At 45.8% G+C, this 16,460-nt stretch overlaps 1 protein-coding gene across 3 annotated transcripts in view; it reads left to right on the top strand.

Moving 5' to 3' along the window:
- LOC137417081 (uncharacterized) overlaps positions 1-13,635 on the top strand; it is a 30,251-nt gene extending 16,616 nt beyond the window's left edge. Inside the window, exons 2-5 of one of the 3 annotated variants that reach the window (XM_078770355.1) lie at positions 2,530-2,610; positions 8,123-8,240; positions 11,434-11,571; positions 11,713-13,635. In XM_078770355.1, coding sequence (XP_078626481.1) covers positions 11,941-13,122 — 1,182 coding nt within the window. In that variant the 5' untranslated portion in view covers positions 2,530-2,610; positions 8,123-8,240; positions 11,434-11,571; positions 11,713-11,940 and the 3' untranslated portion in view covers positions 13,123-13,635. The remainder of the gene's footprint in view (positions 1-2,529; positions 2,611-8,122; positions 8,241-11,433; positions 11,572-11,712) is intronic. The other 2 variants (XM_078770356.1, XM_078770357.1) reach the window with 2 other exon arrangements.
- The last annotated feature ends 2,825 nt before the right edge of the window (positions 13,636-16,460 follow it).

Below are 16,460 nucleotides of genomic sequence, written 5' to 3'. Positions count from 1 at the left end.
TGCTGGCTATCCCCCACTGTTGTCTTGAATAGACATTACAGAAGTAAATGGACTCCTTCTCTTCCTTGCTCGAAGGTTCCTTTTCTTGAATTTAGTTTTTGAGACTGGCAGCACCCGCACAGCCTCTTGGCTTGGTGCAAATCTCTATCCAATTGTGAGTTGGTGTTTCTTCCCACCGGAGGAGGTGCAGGCTTCATTCTTTGGAGTGAGCTTGATACCGCCACATAGACTAATACCACATGGTGGTCTGTATCACATAAGTTGTTTTCTTTTCCTTTATCTCAAACACCATTTCGTTCGTCGAAGTCTCTTACCTTCCACCGGTACTTTGCCCACCCTCCTTCAGGCCATTGGAAGTAGTTTCTCACCTCGGGGATCCCCGAGCTTGCGACTCGACATTACGTTCATCGATTGCTTCTCTGCATAATGTTCGCAGCACACAATCAACCGGAAGGCCTTGTTCAGTTTCGCAGACCTGCACGCCCAATGTATCTGTCAGTGAATTGCTTTTCCTTGCCATTCTGAGCATTTCCTTCCCAGCCAGGTCGTCCTCATGTCCTCTCGAGACCGGAACAGTATCTGAGTGTCGTCTCTGGTGGAAGCAGGCCTTCAATCCACATTTGTCTCCTGTCGGGCTTCATCTCCGCTCCTTGATTATCCTCACTGTGCCACTCAAATTACCAGCCACATCGTCCTCGACTCTCTCACATCAACGCCCAGGAAACCACAGTTCTCCAGAGACACGAACCACCTCTGATTGGGTCTGCAATCTACATTCACTAAGTATCGAGCTTCAGCTCCACTGCTTAAATACTCCTGTAGAGTACCGTCAAAGTGGGCGTGTCGATGGGCTGCCACACCTGATCAAACCCTGTTCGCCGTATTTGTTGTACTTTCAGATGGGATGAAAATCACTGAAAAAAATATCAGTTTAACTGTGGTGTCAGCAAGGGGTTTCTGCAAATTGGAACATGCAGGCCATAATATTGGCATTTCTTGGGTCTTCGACACGAAAGACTTTTAGATTCCCATTTTGTGCTTGGAGGTAGCTGTTCAATTACCCACGAACTCAGTGATTAGTGTGGTCAAGCAATTGGTTCACGTCTGTCTGTCTACAAATGTGGACAACTTATTTAAATTGTACGTTATATTTTGAACATGAATCGGAACATGAATCGGTGAACAAACCTGTCGTTTGACAGTACTTTGGCTGGGAATTTTTACGACTGCTCATGCGCAGAGAGTGAGCTTATATTGTGATGGTTATGAAACCTCCCCCTGGAGTGAGGACATTTGCGAATACGGATAACTGTCCAGAATCGGTCATGCTGTTGGTTTACCTGCACAGATCGTCCTCCGCCTGTTCAGAGGGAAATGGGACAAATGTGTTGGGTGGGCTTAGTTAGGTTTTCCCCTTCTCTCCAATTCTCTTACATGATGCTCTCGCATCTGCCAAACAAAACCACATCGCAGACAAAAACTCTTCACTCACTCAAAAGCGCGAGGAGGGAAAGATCGTTGGCTGTATGGGAAAAGTCATGACGAGGAGCAGCAGCCGACCCTGGGGATGAGCCAGACATTCGGAATGATTGTTCTTGCTGGAGAGTCAGCTGGTACGTGCTGCATCGAGTCAAAGGGCATGCCACGACCTCTGCTTCCAGGAACTCCACCTCCCAGGCACATTACTCCTTCGTATATCCTCCCAACCCATTTGGCTTAAAAAGCCAGAATGCCAGAGTTTCTGCAGTTAGAACGTGCTGGGGACCCGAGGAGAAGCTGCATCCATGTTTGTGCCATGGAGGGATCACTTGCCAAGATCAATTGCGCTGAAGCTGGGACGAGCTGCTCCATAGCTAAGTCAGACAGCACTGGGCAGACTGCATTGTGAGGAGTCGAGCACAGGGCTGAAGGACGAGAGCAAAAGAGCCACAAAGTCCTCAGCGTGGGAAGATATCTCCACTGCTGATATACATGATCCTCTTCTTGCTTTCCTCGAAAGAACCGGCAATTTCTCTCCTTTAGACGCACATGGAGTATCATGATTGAAAGAGCTGTCAACGATTGGCCTCTTGATCAGTCTGTTACACCCTTCCTTAAAGTCTATAGCCTACATTGCACACACTGTTCTCATTTGCACTCACCACATTCTGCTCTCATCACCCCTCCCTTTTTTCTTGTTTGTCTTCCCATTGCGGGATTGGCACACGTATGTCGACGCCTGCCGAGGGTGAATCGGTGGTCTTCAATATAGTTTGCCCTCTCTCCTTATCCTCTTTACTTCCTCTCTCTATTTTTTCCTTCGTGATTCTGATTGAGCCATTTCTTGTGTATAATTAAATAAGTAAGAATGCTCAGGGGGAATAAGTGCTGTGGGTAAGATCTGTTCTTTTGTGCCTTTCTTTATGTTTGTGCCACTCGTCTCCTTCTGAACTGCCCTGAACTGCACTCTGGACTTGGACTCAATTGCCGGCCGTGCTCAACTCATCTGCCATCTGACAACTTGAACTCCCATCTCATCTCGTAACTGAGGTGGGGGGCTCTGGGCACAGGGTTATATGGCCCCACCCTAGCCCGACTCGAATGTTGCAAAACCCCGCCTCTGCCGCAGTGGTAAGTCACTCCCCTCGAGCTCTGATTGGCGGCTCGTGCTTACCGATGCCTCCTCCTCCGCCTTCCTTCGGCCTTGGTCGACTTGTTCAGGCCTGCCTCGTGGTATTTCACGCCAAAACCAAAAGCATCGAAGCATCATAAGGGCACCTAATTTTCACTGGCCTACTCAACGCAAAACTAACACAGGAAAAGGACTACGCTTACATTTACTAAGAAATAACTGAGCTTAAACGAGGCTACATGTTGTCGTGTAACTAACTAGGAGGGGAAATTAACCTTTATTATAAAATCACAAAACCGAAACAATATACTTGTAGAATATTTTTAGTTTCAGGTAATATTGTTGTTAAGATTTTTGTGTGAAATGGAGATGACTCCAGTAAAAGGTAAAAATAAATGTTTGTGAAAGAAAAAGGAAAGCGTGGTAAAGAGGCTGGTTAAGGAGGATTGGCAGAGAGAGGAGGAGGAGGACGGCCTTGATGGAGATACAGCCATGAATCGTGTCGAGGCTGCGAGCGGACCTTTTTGATATTGGTCGCGAATGAGTTAGGGCTTCCCAGGGGAGGGACTGCCCACGACATCGTTATATATTGCTAGCGCAATTAAACCAGTGTCTCAGCTTTTATCACCCAGTGTGAGTTATTGTGGAAGAGAAATCAAGCGCCTCCATTACAGGCCAATACGCCATTTTGTACACGAAGTGGTTGTCCGCCTGGTGCTTCGTGTTTTGTCATTGCGATTCCCATATCGACATCATTGTGTTGGTCGCCGTTGGTTTTACACATCGGCTTAATCATTGGTGGACGTGAGGTGTGGATTACACATGTTTGGGGGATCGTTATCCCGTGAGCTGCCAGCGACACGACCTCTCACCTCGTAACTCCTCATACACAGCCGCGCCAATACCTTCCTGCTGTTTTCGTCGTTCTGCAAGGCTTCAACCAACGTGGAGATCCATGCACGGACTTTGGGGGAATGTTACATTCCCCCAAAGAAAACATTCTCGGATTCAGATCTCGCAAGATCTTGGAGATGGTGGCAGGGGTTTTCGACGGTCCACACGGTCTCCACGTTTTTCAAAGTTAAGTCTGTTCACAATTGTATTTTGTCGAAACTGTATTTATCGTTCGGTGTGTGAACTTATAGTGTCCCCCTTGGAAGTTTCTCGGTGTTTATCTTTCATAAATTAATCGTTTGTTTGCCGCGTCGCGAGCAAGGCCTTGCAGCCTCAGGCTTCCCCCGTCGAAGGGTGTTCCTTCCTTCACTGTTTTGCTGGCTTTTTTGATTTCCCCTTCTCCACCAAGCTTCACCAAACATCTACTATTTGTCTAATGTTGTAACCCCCACACCCCCCCCCCCAAAAACAAACAAAAAAACAAACAAAAAAAAGTTTTATTTCCCTTTCTCCTCGTGTGCTTTTGCCTCTGCCCACGTGCGCTGTCTCGCCCCGCCCCCATTTTCCCCTTGCCTTCCACCTTTTGCCCTGTTCAAGTGACTCCTGGTCGTTACTCTAGGCTTCCTCTCCCCATTGGTATTTTTGTGAATATAAGATTGTTCTTCACAGTTCTGTTTAAATATGTTTCAAGTATCCCCTTCAGTGTTTTATTCAGTGGTTTATTACTACACCCTGTTTTTCTTCTTATTTAAAAGGCTCCTTTCAATTTCCTCTTCAACTCATTCCATTTCAAAAAAATATTCAATCTCTTATGATTCCAAATCACTCCATGCTCTAAATTCTCATTCATTCCATCCCTCCTCCATCATTCTTAAACGAATCGCTAACTTGAAAATCACAACAAACCCAATTTGTTATATATGTTCATCTTTCATTAATCATCCACTTTCTAAACTCCCCCCTTGCCCCTCCCCTTCAAATCTCCCCCCCAACCATCCCTCCCAAATTCTCCCTCCTCCCACCTCCTTCTCAAAGCTGCCTCCTCCCCACTTCCTCTCCCTCCTATGTCATACCTCCACCTCCCCCAACCTTCTACTTTCCTCTGCCCCCCCCCCCTCAAACAAACTCAGACTGTGCCTCATTCCATCACCATCAAACCTTTTGTCCTCCTCATCCTTCCCTTTCTTGTAACTCTTCTGTAATCTCTGACACACTATCAACTGCTCTTCCTACATCCCCCTCTCACCCTTCATCTGACCCTACCCCTCCCCTCCCCTGTCCTGCACCCGATGCTCCCCCTCTCTCCTCACTAACGGTATGGACCTCAAACATCCGGGGCCTTCGCTCAAACCTGATTGATCTCTCCATTCAGGTTGCTTCTGAAAATCCAGACTTGATCTGCTCAACAGAAACTTTCCTCCTTCAAGATAAGATGTCTCTGATTCCTTAATATCTCTTCCTGGTTACTCCCTCCTCTGGTACGATAGACCTGATCCTCGTCCTGGTGGTGGGGTGGCTATCTTTATAAAAAAACTCTCTTCCTCACTCTCCCTGCACTGCCCTCTCTCCACCCCACCCACAGAAGTACCTCTGGCTATGGCTTCCTCTCCGCTCCCACCTTTTGTTCATATATGTTCTGTACCGTCCTCCAAACAGTGATGACTCCATTTACATTTCTCTGTCGGACAACATGGACCAACTTCTATCAACTCTTCCAAACTCTCTCTTCCTCATATGTGGTGACTTCAACTGTCATCATGCCAGCTGGCTGGGTGTGGGTTCATCTCTCACCAGCCATGGCACCTCAGCAAAGGACTTCTGCGACTCATTGGGACTGACACAATCTGTCAATTTCCCGACCCGGATCTCAATCAATGGAGTATCTTCTCTTCTGGACTTGGTTATGACTAACTTCCCTGCAAATGTCTGCTGCTCTTCTTCTGCTCCAATCGGTTCTTCTGATCATGTGCTTGTTAAAGTGGACATCTCACTGGCCATTCTCAGAGAGCCTCCTCAGCGCCGACGAGTCTGGCATTTCACTCAGGCTGACTGGCACAGTCTGCAAGCAGCCATCAATCAACTGGACTGGTCTCCCATCTCTAATGCCTCTGACATCAATTGTTCCTGGGAATTCTTCCAAAGCAAACTGCTCTCTCTCATGCACAGATTTATCCCATCTCGTCTTCACTTGTCTTACCCTTCCTCCCGTCCATGGTACACTGAATCTTGTGGTGAGGCAGTTGCCCTGAAACAACTTGCCTTTGCATCTTGGAAGGCAAATCCAACTGAAGGCAATCTCAGTTCCTTCCACCAAGCTCGAAACAAGTGTGTTTCTACCCTCAGGAGTGCCAGGAAGCACTATCTCTCCACACTCAAGATTGAACTCTCAAACCTGTCTCCTTCCTCCAAATCCTGGTGGCGTCTGGTCAAATCCGTTTCTGGTGTTTGTTCCCACTCCATCCCCTCCCTTACCTCAAATGGCTACACAGTTGACACTGCACATGACAAAGCCGAATGCCTCAACTCTGTCTTTGCCTCAAAATCTTGTGTCCCAAACCCATCTCTCTCTGTTCCCATCTTTCCCAGTCGAACCCAACTGCTCCTGGACTCTGTGTCCTTCTCTCCTGACAAGGTGGAGAAGTTTTTATCAAACCTCGACTCTGATTTTGCAACTGGACCAGATGGCATCAGCCCTCGGGTCCTAAAATCCTGCTCTGCAGCTCTATCTCACCCTCTCTCTGTTCTTTTCACCCTCTCTTTTGCTCAAGGTCATCTGCCAGCATCTTGGAAATCAGCAAACATTACCGCTTTACACAAAAAGGTGCAAAAACAAATCCTTGCAACTACAGACCAATCAGCCTGCTCCCAATTATCAGCAAAGTCATGGAATCCATCATTGCTTCAGATATCAAATCCTTCCTCTTCTCCAATGGCTTGATCTCTGATCATCAATTTGGATTCAGACCAGGTCATTCTACTCTGGACATGTTGCTTCTGCTGTCTCAACAATGGATGGAGGTCCTCAATGCCAAACAGGAAATCAGAGCTGTCTCACTTGACATATCACGTGCCTCCGATACGGTCTGGCACCCAGCTCTGCTCACCAAACTCACCTCCTATGGTATTCAGGGAAATCTCCACTCATGGCTTGCGGATTTCCTCTCTGGTCGTAGGCAACGTATGGCCCTGAATGGATTTCTCTCATCTTCCCTGCCTGTTCTGGCTGGAGTTCCCCAAGGTAGTGTTCTGGACCCTGTGCTATTTCTGGTCTTCATCAATGACCTCTCCGACTCTCTGGAAAATCCTCTATCTCTTTGCTGATGACTCCACTATCTACCGCTCCATTCCTCATCCCTCAGATTGGCAGTCTGCAGCCTCCTCACTCTCTGCAGACCTGGACAAAATCACAGACTGGTCAAACAAGTGGAACATGTCTTTCAATCCTGACAAATCTCACACTCATACGATGTCTCTCAGAAAGGACTGACTGGACAACCCTCCCATCTACTTTCTCAACAATCCTCTCCAAGAAGTTCTGTCGCTCAAGCTTTTGGGTCTCACTATCTGCCATGATCTCTCTTGGGAAAACCACATTTCCAAGCTGGCCTCCAAAGCCAGTCACCGACTGGGCATCCTCCGTCGTGCGAAGTCCTTCCTTGGCACACCTGAGCTCCTCACCACATACAAGGCTTTCATCCGCAGCTCAATGGAATACTATTCCCCCCTCTGGGCTGGTGCTCCTGCCTCACACCTTGCTCGGCTTCACGCTGTTGAGGCCAAAGCTTTCAGAATCATTGGAATCTCATGCGATGTAGTCAACTCCGAGGGCCTTTCACTCACTCACCGCAGGCAGGTTGGTGGTCTTTCTGTCTTCTACCGACTCCTCTCTGGCCTTGCTCCCCCAGCTCTCTCTGTGCTCTGTCCCCCCAATATTCCTTCAGGTCGCACAAGATCTGCCTGCAACCCTCTTATGGTTAAACTGCCAACGTCTAGGCTCTCTGCTCACCTTCACTCTTTCATTACCCTTTTCTCCCGCCTCTGGAACAAACTCCCCCACTCCCTTCAATCCCACTCCTCCCTCCAGGTCTTTAAAACAGCTGTTCACCACCATCTCTTATCTTCCCCCATCGAAAACCTTGATCTTTTCTACCCCCGGTAATTCACCCCAGAGTCCTTGCAGTGTTCATATGTTTTATTCCTCTCCCGCCTCCCCCCAAGTCCTCCCGATGTCCCTGCTCTCAAATGTTGTGTTTGTGTCCTTCCCCCTCTCTCCCCATCTTGTCTGCTGCTCCCCTTGTTTTTTGTCTTTTTGTGTGATTAATGTTAGCTCTTTCACGAGCCTCGATCTTGTATACAAAAAAACAAAAAACAAAACTCATGATTGTCATATCGTGAGTTCAATGCTTTGAGAGCATTGGGGAGTGAAGGCACCATCACATGTATTGTTCTCTTGATGCGAGTGACATTTTCCTTGTGCTTTCCTTGATAGTGTTATTATTGTGCACGTGAGAGTTGTTAATACAATGACTTGTTTTGTTCTACAATTGCATTGGTGTGGTTTTGCCATGGTTTATTAGACCACACAATACAAATCTTTCTGCCGCATTCCCTTTCGAGACTCTGAGGTGCACCGTAACCGGGGTTTGGGGAGGGAATACATAACAACAGACAGGATGTTTTGCATCACCGATCACTCATGCCACGAGCCATCGGGCACTCAGGGTTCTCCTCAATGGTATGTATTGAATAAATCGATGGGTTCTCTCTCACATCGTTCACTCTCACAGCACAGATACTCCTGGTGTCAGTACATTTATCTTTGCCATGTCACATAACCTTACTCGGTTCATCTCAGCTTTGACTTGAGTTCCCGAACAAGTTACTGAAAACAGGTATCTTTACCTCTGCCACTGAAGGTGGATGGAGGTTATGTTTTCACCCCTGTCTGTTTGTTACTTGGCAAAAATTATTTTTTCTGACAAGTATGTTGATCACTCTGGTTTGTGTGTTTGTCTGTCCTCTCACTTGTACTTGTCTTCAGGTCGCAATTTTAAACCGATCTTCACGAACTATATATTTTTTTTTGGATACAAGATCGAGGCTCGTGTAAGAGCTAGCAGCGGTAGAGTTTGTGGTCCGACTGAATCGTATTTAATTTTGAGGTCAAAAAGTCAACATGGGCCAAACGTCAACCACTTTTTCTCCAGTTTCTAAAATCCTCAATTTTCATTCGATTGACTTGAAACTTGAAAAGGGTTTTCATATCGGCTACCTGAATTCAACCACCAACTATTTTTGAGATCAGCATAGGCCAAAGATCAACAACCATTCCAGATTTTTAAAATCTTGAATATTTATCCAATTGACTTGAAATTTGTCTCGGGTTTTCCTTTCCACTGATTGTATTCAACCACCAAATATTTTTGAAGTCTAAAGCAAGAGCTGCTGAGTGCCATTCTACTTTTTAATTTATTTTATACAAAGCCGAGGCTCGTGTCAGAGCGAACACATAAAACATATAATAAAGGGAGCAGGAGACGAGAGGAGGGGGGGAGAGGAGAGGGAAGCACCCAAGCACAATAACAGGAGAGCACAGGGACATTGGGAGATCTGTGGAAGGGAGGGGTGGGAGAGGGAAAAACAAAAGGACCCTGCTCGGACTTCGGTATTTCAAAAAAGTGGATCTGGGGTGAATTGACAGGGGTATAAAAGATCCAAGGTTTTGGATGGGGTATGACGAGATGGTGGTGAACAGCTGTTTTAAATACCTGGAGGAAGGAGTGGGATTGAAGAGAGTGTGGGAGTTTGTTCCAAAGGTGGGAGAAAAGAGGACTGAAAGAGTGAAGGTGAGCAGAGAGTCTTGATTTTGGCCGTTTCACCAGAAGAGGGTTCCTGGCAGGTCTTGTGTGTCCTGAAGGAATATTTGGAGGGCACAGCACAGAGTAAGTAAGGTAAGTAAGGTAAGTAACACAGAGTAAGTAACTCCCATGAGTAAGTAAGGCTGGAGAGGAGTCGGTATAAGGCAGAAAGACCACCAATCTGCCTGCGGTGATGGACTGAAAGGCCTTCAGAATCTACTTAACCATGGGAGATAACAATGATTCTAAAAGCTTTGGTTTCTACAGCATGAAATTGAGCTATGTGTGAGGCAGGTGCACCAGCCAAGAGGGGAGAGTCGTACCCATTCAAGCTGTGGATAAAGGTTTTTGTATGGTGAGAAGCTCAGTAGTGCCAAGAAAGGACTTCACATGACAGAGGATGTCCAGTCAGCGACTGCCTTTGGAAATGTGGTTTTCCCATGAAAGATTATGGCAGATAGTGAGACACAAAAGGTTGAGTGACAGAATTTCTTGGAGAGGATTGTTGAGAAAATAGATGGGTGGGGTTTTCCAAATGGTCTTTATGAATAGAAATAGTGAGGGTGTGAGATATGTCAGGATTGAATGACATGTTTAACTTGTTTGACCAGTTTGTGATTTTATTCAGTTTGCAGAGATTGAAGAGGCTGCTTCCTGCCGATCTCCGGGTTGAGAGATGGAGCAGCAGAGGGTGCACTCATCAGAAAATAGATGGAGAGGGTATTCCAGAGAGTCGGATCATTCATTAATGAAGAACAGACAAAGCACAGGGCACAGAACACTGCCTCGAGGAACTCCAGCCTGAAGAGGAAGGGGAGATGAGTGAATTCCATTAGGGGCCATACGCTGATTACGACCAGAGAGGAAGTCCACAAATCCATGTGTGGAGATTTCCATGGATACGACAAGAGGAGAGTTTGATGACCAGGGCTGGGTGCCCGACTGCATTGGAGGCACAACAAATGTCGAGGTCTGCTCTCATTTCCTGTTTAGCATTGAGGACTTCCATCCATTGTTGAGACAGTGGAAGCAGAATGTCCTGATGAGAGGGGCCTGGTCTGAATCCAATATGATGATCAGAGATCAAGCCATTGGAGAAGAGGAAGGACTCGATATCAGAAGCGATGATGGATTCCATGACCTTGCTGATGATTGGGAGCAGGCTGATTGGTCTGTAGTTGCAGGATCTGTTTTTTGCACCTTTTTTGTGCAAAGCGATAATGTTGGCTGATTTCCAAGCAAATGGCAGATGACCTTGAGCAAAAGAGGGTGAAGAGAACAGAGGGAAGGTGGGATAGAGCAGCATTGCAGGATTTTGTGACCTGCGGGTCAATGCCGTCTGGTCTATTTGTGGAATCGGAGTTGAGATTTGACAGAAACGTCTCCACCTTGTTGGGATAGAAGCAGAGTCCAGGGGCAGCTCGATATGACTGGTTATGGTGGGTACAGAGAGCAATGGGTTTGTGACAAATTTTGAGGCAAACACAGAGTTGAGGCATTCAGCTTTATCATGTGCAGTGTTCGGTGTGTAACAATTTCAGCTAAGGGAGGGGATGGAAGGGGAACAAACACCAGATATGGATTGGACCAGATGCCACTGGGACTTAGAGGAGGGAGACAAGTTTGAGAGTTCAGTCTTGAAAGTAGAGAGATATTATTTCCTGGCTCTTCTGAGGGTAGAAACACACTTGTTCCAAGCTTTGTGAAAGGAAATTTTGAGAAATTTTTAACGCCAGTAAATTCCAGACAAACATTTTGATGAATCTTACAATTTTTATTTTAATCAAGTTGAAATATATACTTGAACACTGTTAAACACAAATCGCCTTCTTGTTACTTATAATAACCTCCAGTTTAGCAGTACTTGTTAAATAGGGTGGTCAATAAGGGTGATGTAGAAGACTACTTCAATAGTGCTTAACATCCAGAATTTTTATTTTAAACAATCTTGAACATCATTATTATATTTTCATGGAAGTATACATTTCATGGTGTAACATGTTCTATGAACTCTCAAGATGGTTCTCAGTCTCATTTCCCTGCAAAAGACTGACGCTGATTTCTACACAGGTGATGTCCATCCTGTAAATGTGGAAGGCAAACAACACAACAATTCATCTGTCACAGAAGATTCAAAATGTGCTTATGCAAAGGAAGGTTCAGACGATATTCACATGACAAACGGAAGTGCCTCCTGTTTTGCAACTGGTGAGTGGAAACGTATGAAATTAACATACAATCTTTTGTGTTGGAAAAAATATATATAATTTTCGGAAAAGTGTTCAATATTTTTCAAATTTGATTTTGACCAAAAAAAAAACTAAGAAGTGATGTTCTTTGTTTCTGTAGAACAATCCAGAAGTCATATGGGACAAATAAGGTCCAGTCCCAGCTTGTCAGTGAAGAAGAAGCCTTTTTTGAAGAAACAATCACGTAATCAAGACTCACTTTGTATAAAATTCAAGTGTATGTCGGGTCCTCGCCAAGATTGATTGAACACCAAGATTGATATTCAATTAAGCAAACACAAAAAGGTTGGAGAAAGGCGAATACGTTATTAGTGTAATTGTGTGCAAAATGGATTTTGCTTCAATGAATAACAAAGTACACATGAGGATCCACACTGAAAAACGCCCCCACAAGTGCTCTGTCTGTGATAAAGGCTTCTCTCGAAAAGGCAATTTGAAATCACATATGATGGTCCATACAGGAGAGAGACCTTACAAATGTGTGATATGTGATAAAGGTTTCTCTGTCAACAGGAATTTGAAAAGGCACATGAAGATCCATACAGGAGAGCGACCTCACAAATGCTCGATATGTGATAAAGGTTTCTCTGTCAACAGGAATTTGAAAAGGCACATGAAGATCCACACAGGAGAGAGACCATACAAATGCTCGATATGTGATAAAGGTTTCTCTGTCAACAGGAATTTGAAAAGGCACATGAAGATCCATACAGGAGAGAGACCTTACAAATGCGTGATATGTGATACAGGTTTATCTCGAAAAGGCAGTTTGAAATTGCATATGAGGATCCATACAGGAGAGAGACCTTACAAATGCGTGATATGTGATAAAGATTTCTCTAATCGCAACAGTTTGAACTTGCATATGAGGATCCATACAGGAGAGAGACCTTACAAATGCGTGATATGTGATAAAGATTTCTCTAATCGCAACAGTTTGAAATTGCATGTGAGGATCCATACAGGAGAGAGACCTAACAAATGCTCGATATGTGATGAAGGTTTCTCTCAAAAAGGCCATTTGAAATTGCATATGAGGATCCATACAGGAGAGAGACCATACACATGCTCGATATGTGATACAGGTTTCTCTCAAAAAGGCCATTTGAAATCGCATATGAAGATCCACACAGGAGAGAGACCATACACATGCTCGATATGTGATACAGGTTTCTCTCAAAAAGGCAGTTTGAAATCGCATATGAGGATCCATACAGGAGAGAGACCATACACATGCTCGATATGTGATACAGGTTTCTCTCAAAAAGGCAGTTTGAAATCGCATATGAGGATCCATACAGGAGAGAGACCTCACAAATGCTCGATATGTGATGAAGGTTTCTCTCATAAAAGCAGTTTGAAATTGCATATGAGGATCCATACAGGAGAGAGACCATACACATGCTCGATATGTGATACAGGTTTCTCTCAAAAAGGCAGTTTGAAATCGCATATTATGAAGATCCACACAGGAGAGCTAAAATCGGAAATACCAGGATATGAAAAATGAGGTTAAGTGGATAAGAAAATAACAGCTTTAATAAAAATGTAAAATTTATTAATCTGGTTCTCCATATTCTCATAGTAGAGAATTATTGAAAAATTTATGCCAAAACTCCAATGGTAATATAACTTCATCTCTCATTCTGATCTTGGATCTCATTGTGCTTCTTTCAGGGTCTTCCTTAGATTGCCAGTTTGTAATTCTTGTTTCTGGACTTGCCATGTATTCAGCCAAGTTCCATTTGAGTGTTTTGATTGTGACCAGTGTTTCGGAATTTTGTTCTATTTCTGATTTAGTTGTTTTTCTTGTCCCTTTTTGGTTATGATCAGATGGCATCTTTGTATGCCAGTTTGGACATCATTTTTTACTCGATCTTTGCTGTAGCCCATTGTTCATTGACTTGTGATATGGGGAGAACACCCTTGTTGTAAAATTGTTTGTCAGAAGAAGTCTCCTGCCTGTTACGAAACTTGAATTTGTGAAGGGTTTCACAATAAAGAGAGGTCCTAAAAGCACAAATGCACTGCCTGTGTTATTGGGAATTCTCGGGAAGGTACCTGTCAATGAAGGGGGTTTGCAGATGTCTCACCTGAATTGAGAAATTTACTTTGGAGTGTGTATTGGTAGAAACGGGAATTCAATGTAAATATTCAGTGAGCATACGTCACAATGGGTGGAGTTGGTAACCTTGACAACCACATTCCATTCCATCAGTGAAGTTTTCCAATCGGTGCTTGTTGTACCTCCAAAGTACTGCTTGAGGGGTGGAGGGGGTCCAAAGGGTGGAAAGTGTTTGAAGGGTGTTGAGGAGTGAAGGTGTAGAAAATAAATTACCTCGGGTTCGGAAATAAATTAACTCGGGAGTTCACCAAGGAAATAATGGGCCAAATATGTCCTCATGACTGTTAAAAACCCCATATTCAGGTGCATTGTTGTAAAAAGTCTTTGTGGAAGGTTTAGTTGTGATTATCATTGGGAGCTCAAAGCAGTGAGGTCACCAACAAACAGAAAAACAACAACTCACCTTATTGTGAGAGAAGTAGATGTTGTAGGTTTACCCGTTGGCACGTGGCGGCTTGCACATGGCGGCACGTGGGTTTTTGGCCGGCATTGCGTATAAGGATCTACCCTCGTTTATGATGATGTCCCACCAGTGCTGTTATGACTCCAAATATTGTTGTTGCTTTTTTCACCCCTTCTGACTTGTTTCATTGAATGCGTGGCTGTTCTGGCTTTAATTTAATGTATTTGTTTAATCTGCACGACTTGTAATTTCAAACTGCAGTCATTGGGAACTTATAACGAACGGCCTTAGTTAAATGATCACCTTAGTTAAACCAGTTGGCCTGATCACCCAAATCATCACGACTTAATTAAATGAGATATTCGAAATGTGTTTTTTTGTCAGACAGTCGTAACACATTCTCTAAACAACGATATAGGCATACTAGCAGAAGTACCCGGCATTGCCGAGTGGGGGAGGGGGAACGAGGGGGAGAGGGAAGGGGAGAGGAGAGGAGAGGAGGGTGGAGTGGGGAGGGGAGTGGGGAGGGAGAGGGGGGAGGGGGAGGGGAGAAGGGGAGGATTGAGGGGGGAGGGGAGGAGGGGGCAGAGGGAGGGGGAGGGGAAGGGGCAAGGGGGAGGGGAAGGGGAGAGGGAGGGGGTGGGGGGGAGGATGGGTTGGGGGGGAGGGAGGGGTAGGAGGGAAGGGGAGGGGAACGGAACGGGGGGGGAGGAGAGAAGAGCGGGGAGGGAGGGGGGAGGGGGAGATGGGAGGGGGGAGGGGGAGATGGGAGGGGGGAGGGGGAGATGGGAGGGGGAAGGGTGGAGGGGGAAGCGGAGTGGGGAGGGGGCAAGGGAGGGGTGAGGGGAGGGGTATGGGGGAAAGGGAGGAGGGGAGGGGAGAAGAGGGGGGAGGGGGGAGGAGGAGGAGGAGGAGGAGGGGGAGGGGGAGGGGGAGGAGAGGGGGAAGGGGTCTGGCGGCAGGGATGGAACATCACGTGATCGCTCTGAGCGAATCAGCGCGCTGCTCTGCCACCGGCTCAGATTCCGTGTATAATTTTCCTCGCTGAAATGTGCTCAGGTAAAAATATGGTAAAAAAATATTATGAAATAATTTTTTTATATAGGCCATGTTCTTCCCAGGCTCAATGGCCATGTCTATGCCAAATATCAAGCACGTGAGCCTCTCCGTTTAGGAGTCTAACGGTAACATTACACACACACACACACACACACACACACACACACACACACACAAACTGTGTTTTATATATACTAGGGCATGCCCGTACTATATATATATCTAAAATTATATCCCCCCCCCCCCCCTCTATTTACATGAAATGGTTTGGTCCATTCGCAAAGCCAAAGCGGACGGCTTGCGAGTACGGTGACAATCCCCCCCCCCCTCTATTTACATGAAATGGTTTGGTCCAAAGCGAACGGCTTGCGAGTACGGTGACAATCCCCCCCCCCCTCTATTTACATGGAATGGTTTTGGTCCAAAGCGAACGGCTTGCGAGTACGGTGACAATCCCCCCCCCCCCCCCCCCTCTATTTACATGCAATGGTTTGGTCCAAAGCGAACGGCTTGCGGAGTTTGGTAAAGAAATCGCCATAGCTCGGTAACTACTTCTCCGATTAATTTAAAACCTTGAAAAGGCACATCCTCGGGTCCCCAGCAATATACCTGGCAAGTTTCAAGTATATCGGACCGGTAGTTGTCGAGAAACAGCGGTCGCATACACACACACAGACACACACACACACAGAGATTACTGGAATTATAGATAGATAGATGAATAAAAATTGATTGTTTAAAACTGTAGTATGTATATTTTGTGTGTATATTTGGAGGGGAAATGGAGAAGGTAAAAGGATTTTCGAGTTTGCTGATGGAGCTGATTTGTTGATTTGTAATACTCAGTTCCAGAAAGAGGATAATGAGCTTGTTACATACACGTCAGGTGGGTCAACGACAACCGTTGACTACCTGATGGTGCGTAAGCGAGATAGGGGGCACCTCCGGGACACAACGTTGATCCCGGGGGAGGAGGCTGTTTCACAGCACCACTTGGTTGTCTGTGACATAAGGGTGAATGGTACGAGGAGAGCTCGGCGGCTGAAGAACCAACCGAGAATGAAGGTGTGGAGGTTGAAAGAGGTGACACTGAGGGAGGCATTAAAAGAGAGGCTGAGTGTGGTCGAGGATGATGTGGTGGAGCTTGAAAGTGGCCGGATGTCAATGAAAGATAGTCTGTTGGGAGCCGTTGCTGAGGTATGTGGATGGCCAAAAGGACCACCGAGGCCCTCGGAAACATGGTGGTGGGATGATGAAGTTG

Source organism: Myxine glutinosa, chromosome 1 (assembly GCF_964187855.1).
Source record: "Myxine glutinosa chromosome 1, kmMyxGlut1.1, whole genome shotgun sequence".
Classification (NCBI taxonomy): Eukaryota; Metazoa; Chordata; class Myxini; order Myxiniformes; family Myxinidae; genus Myxine; species Myxine glutinosa.
Note: the sequence above shows the minus strand (reverse complement) of the source record. Positions and strands in the feature narration are given on the sequence as shown.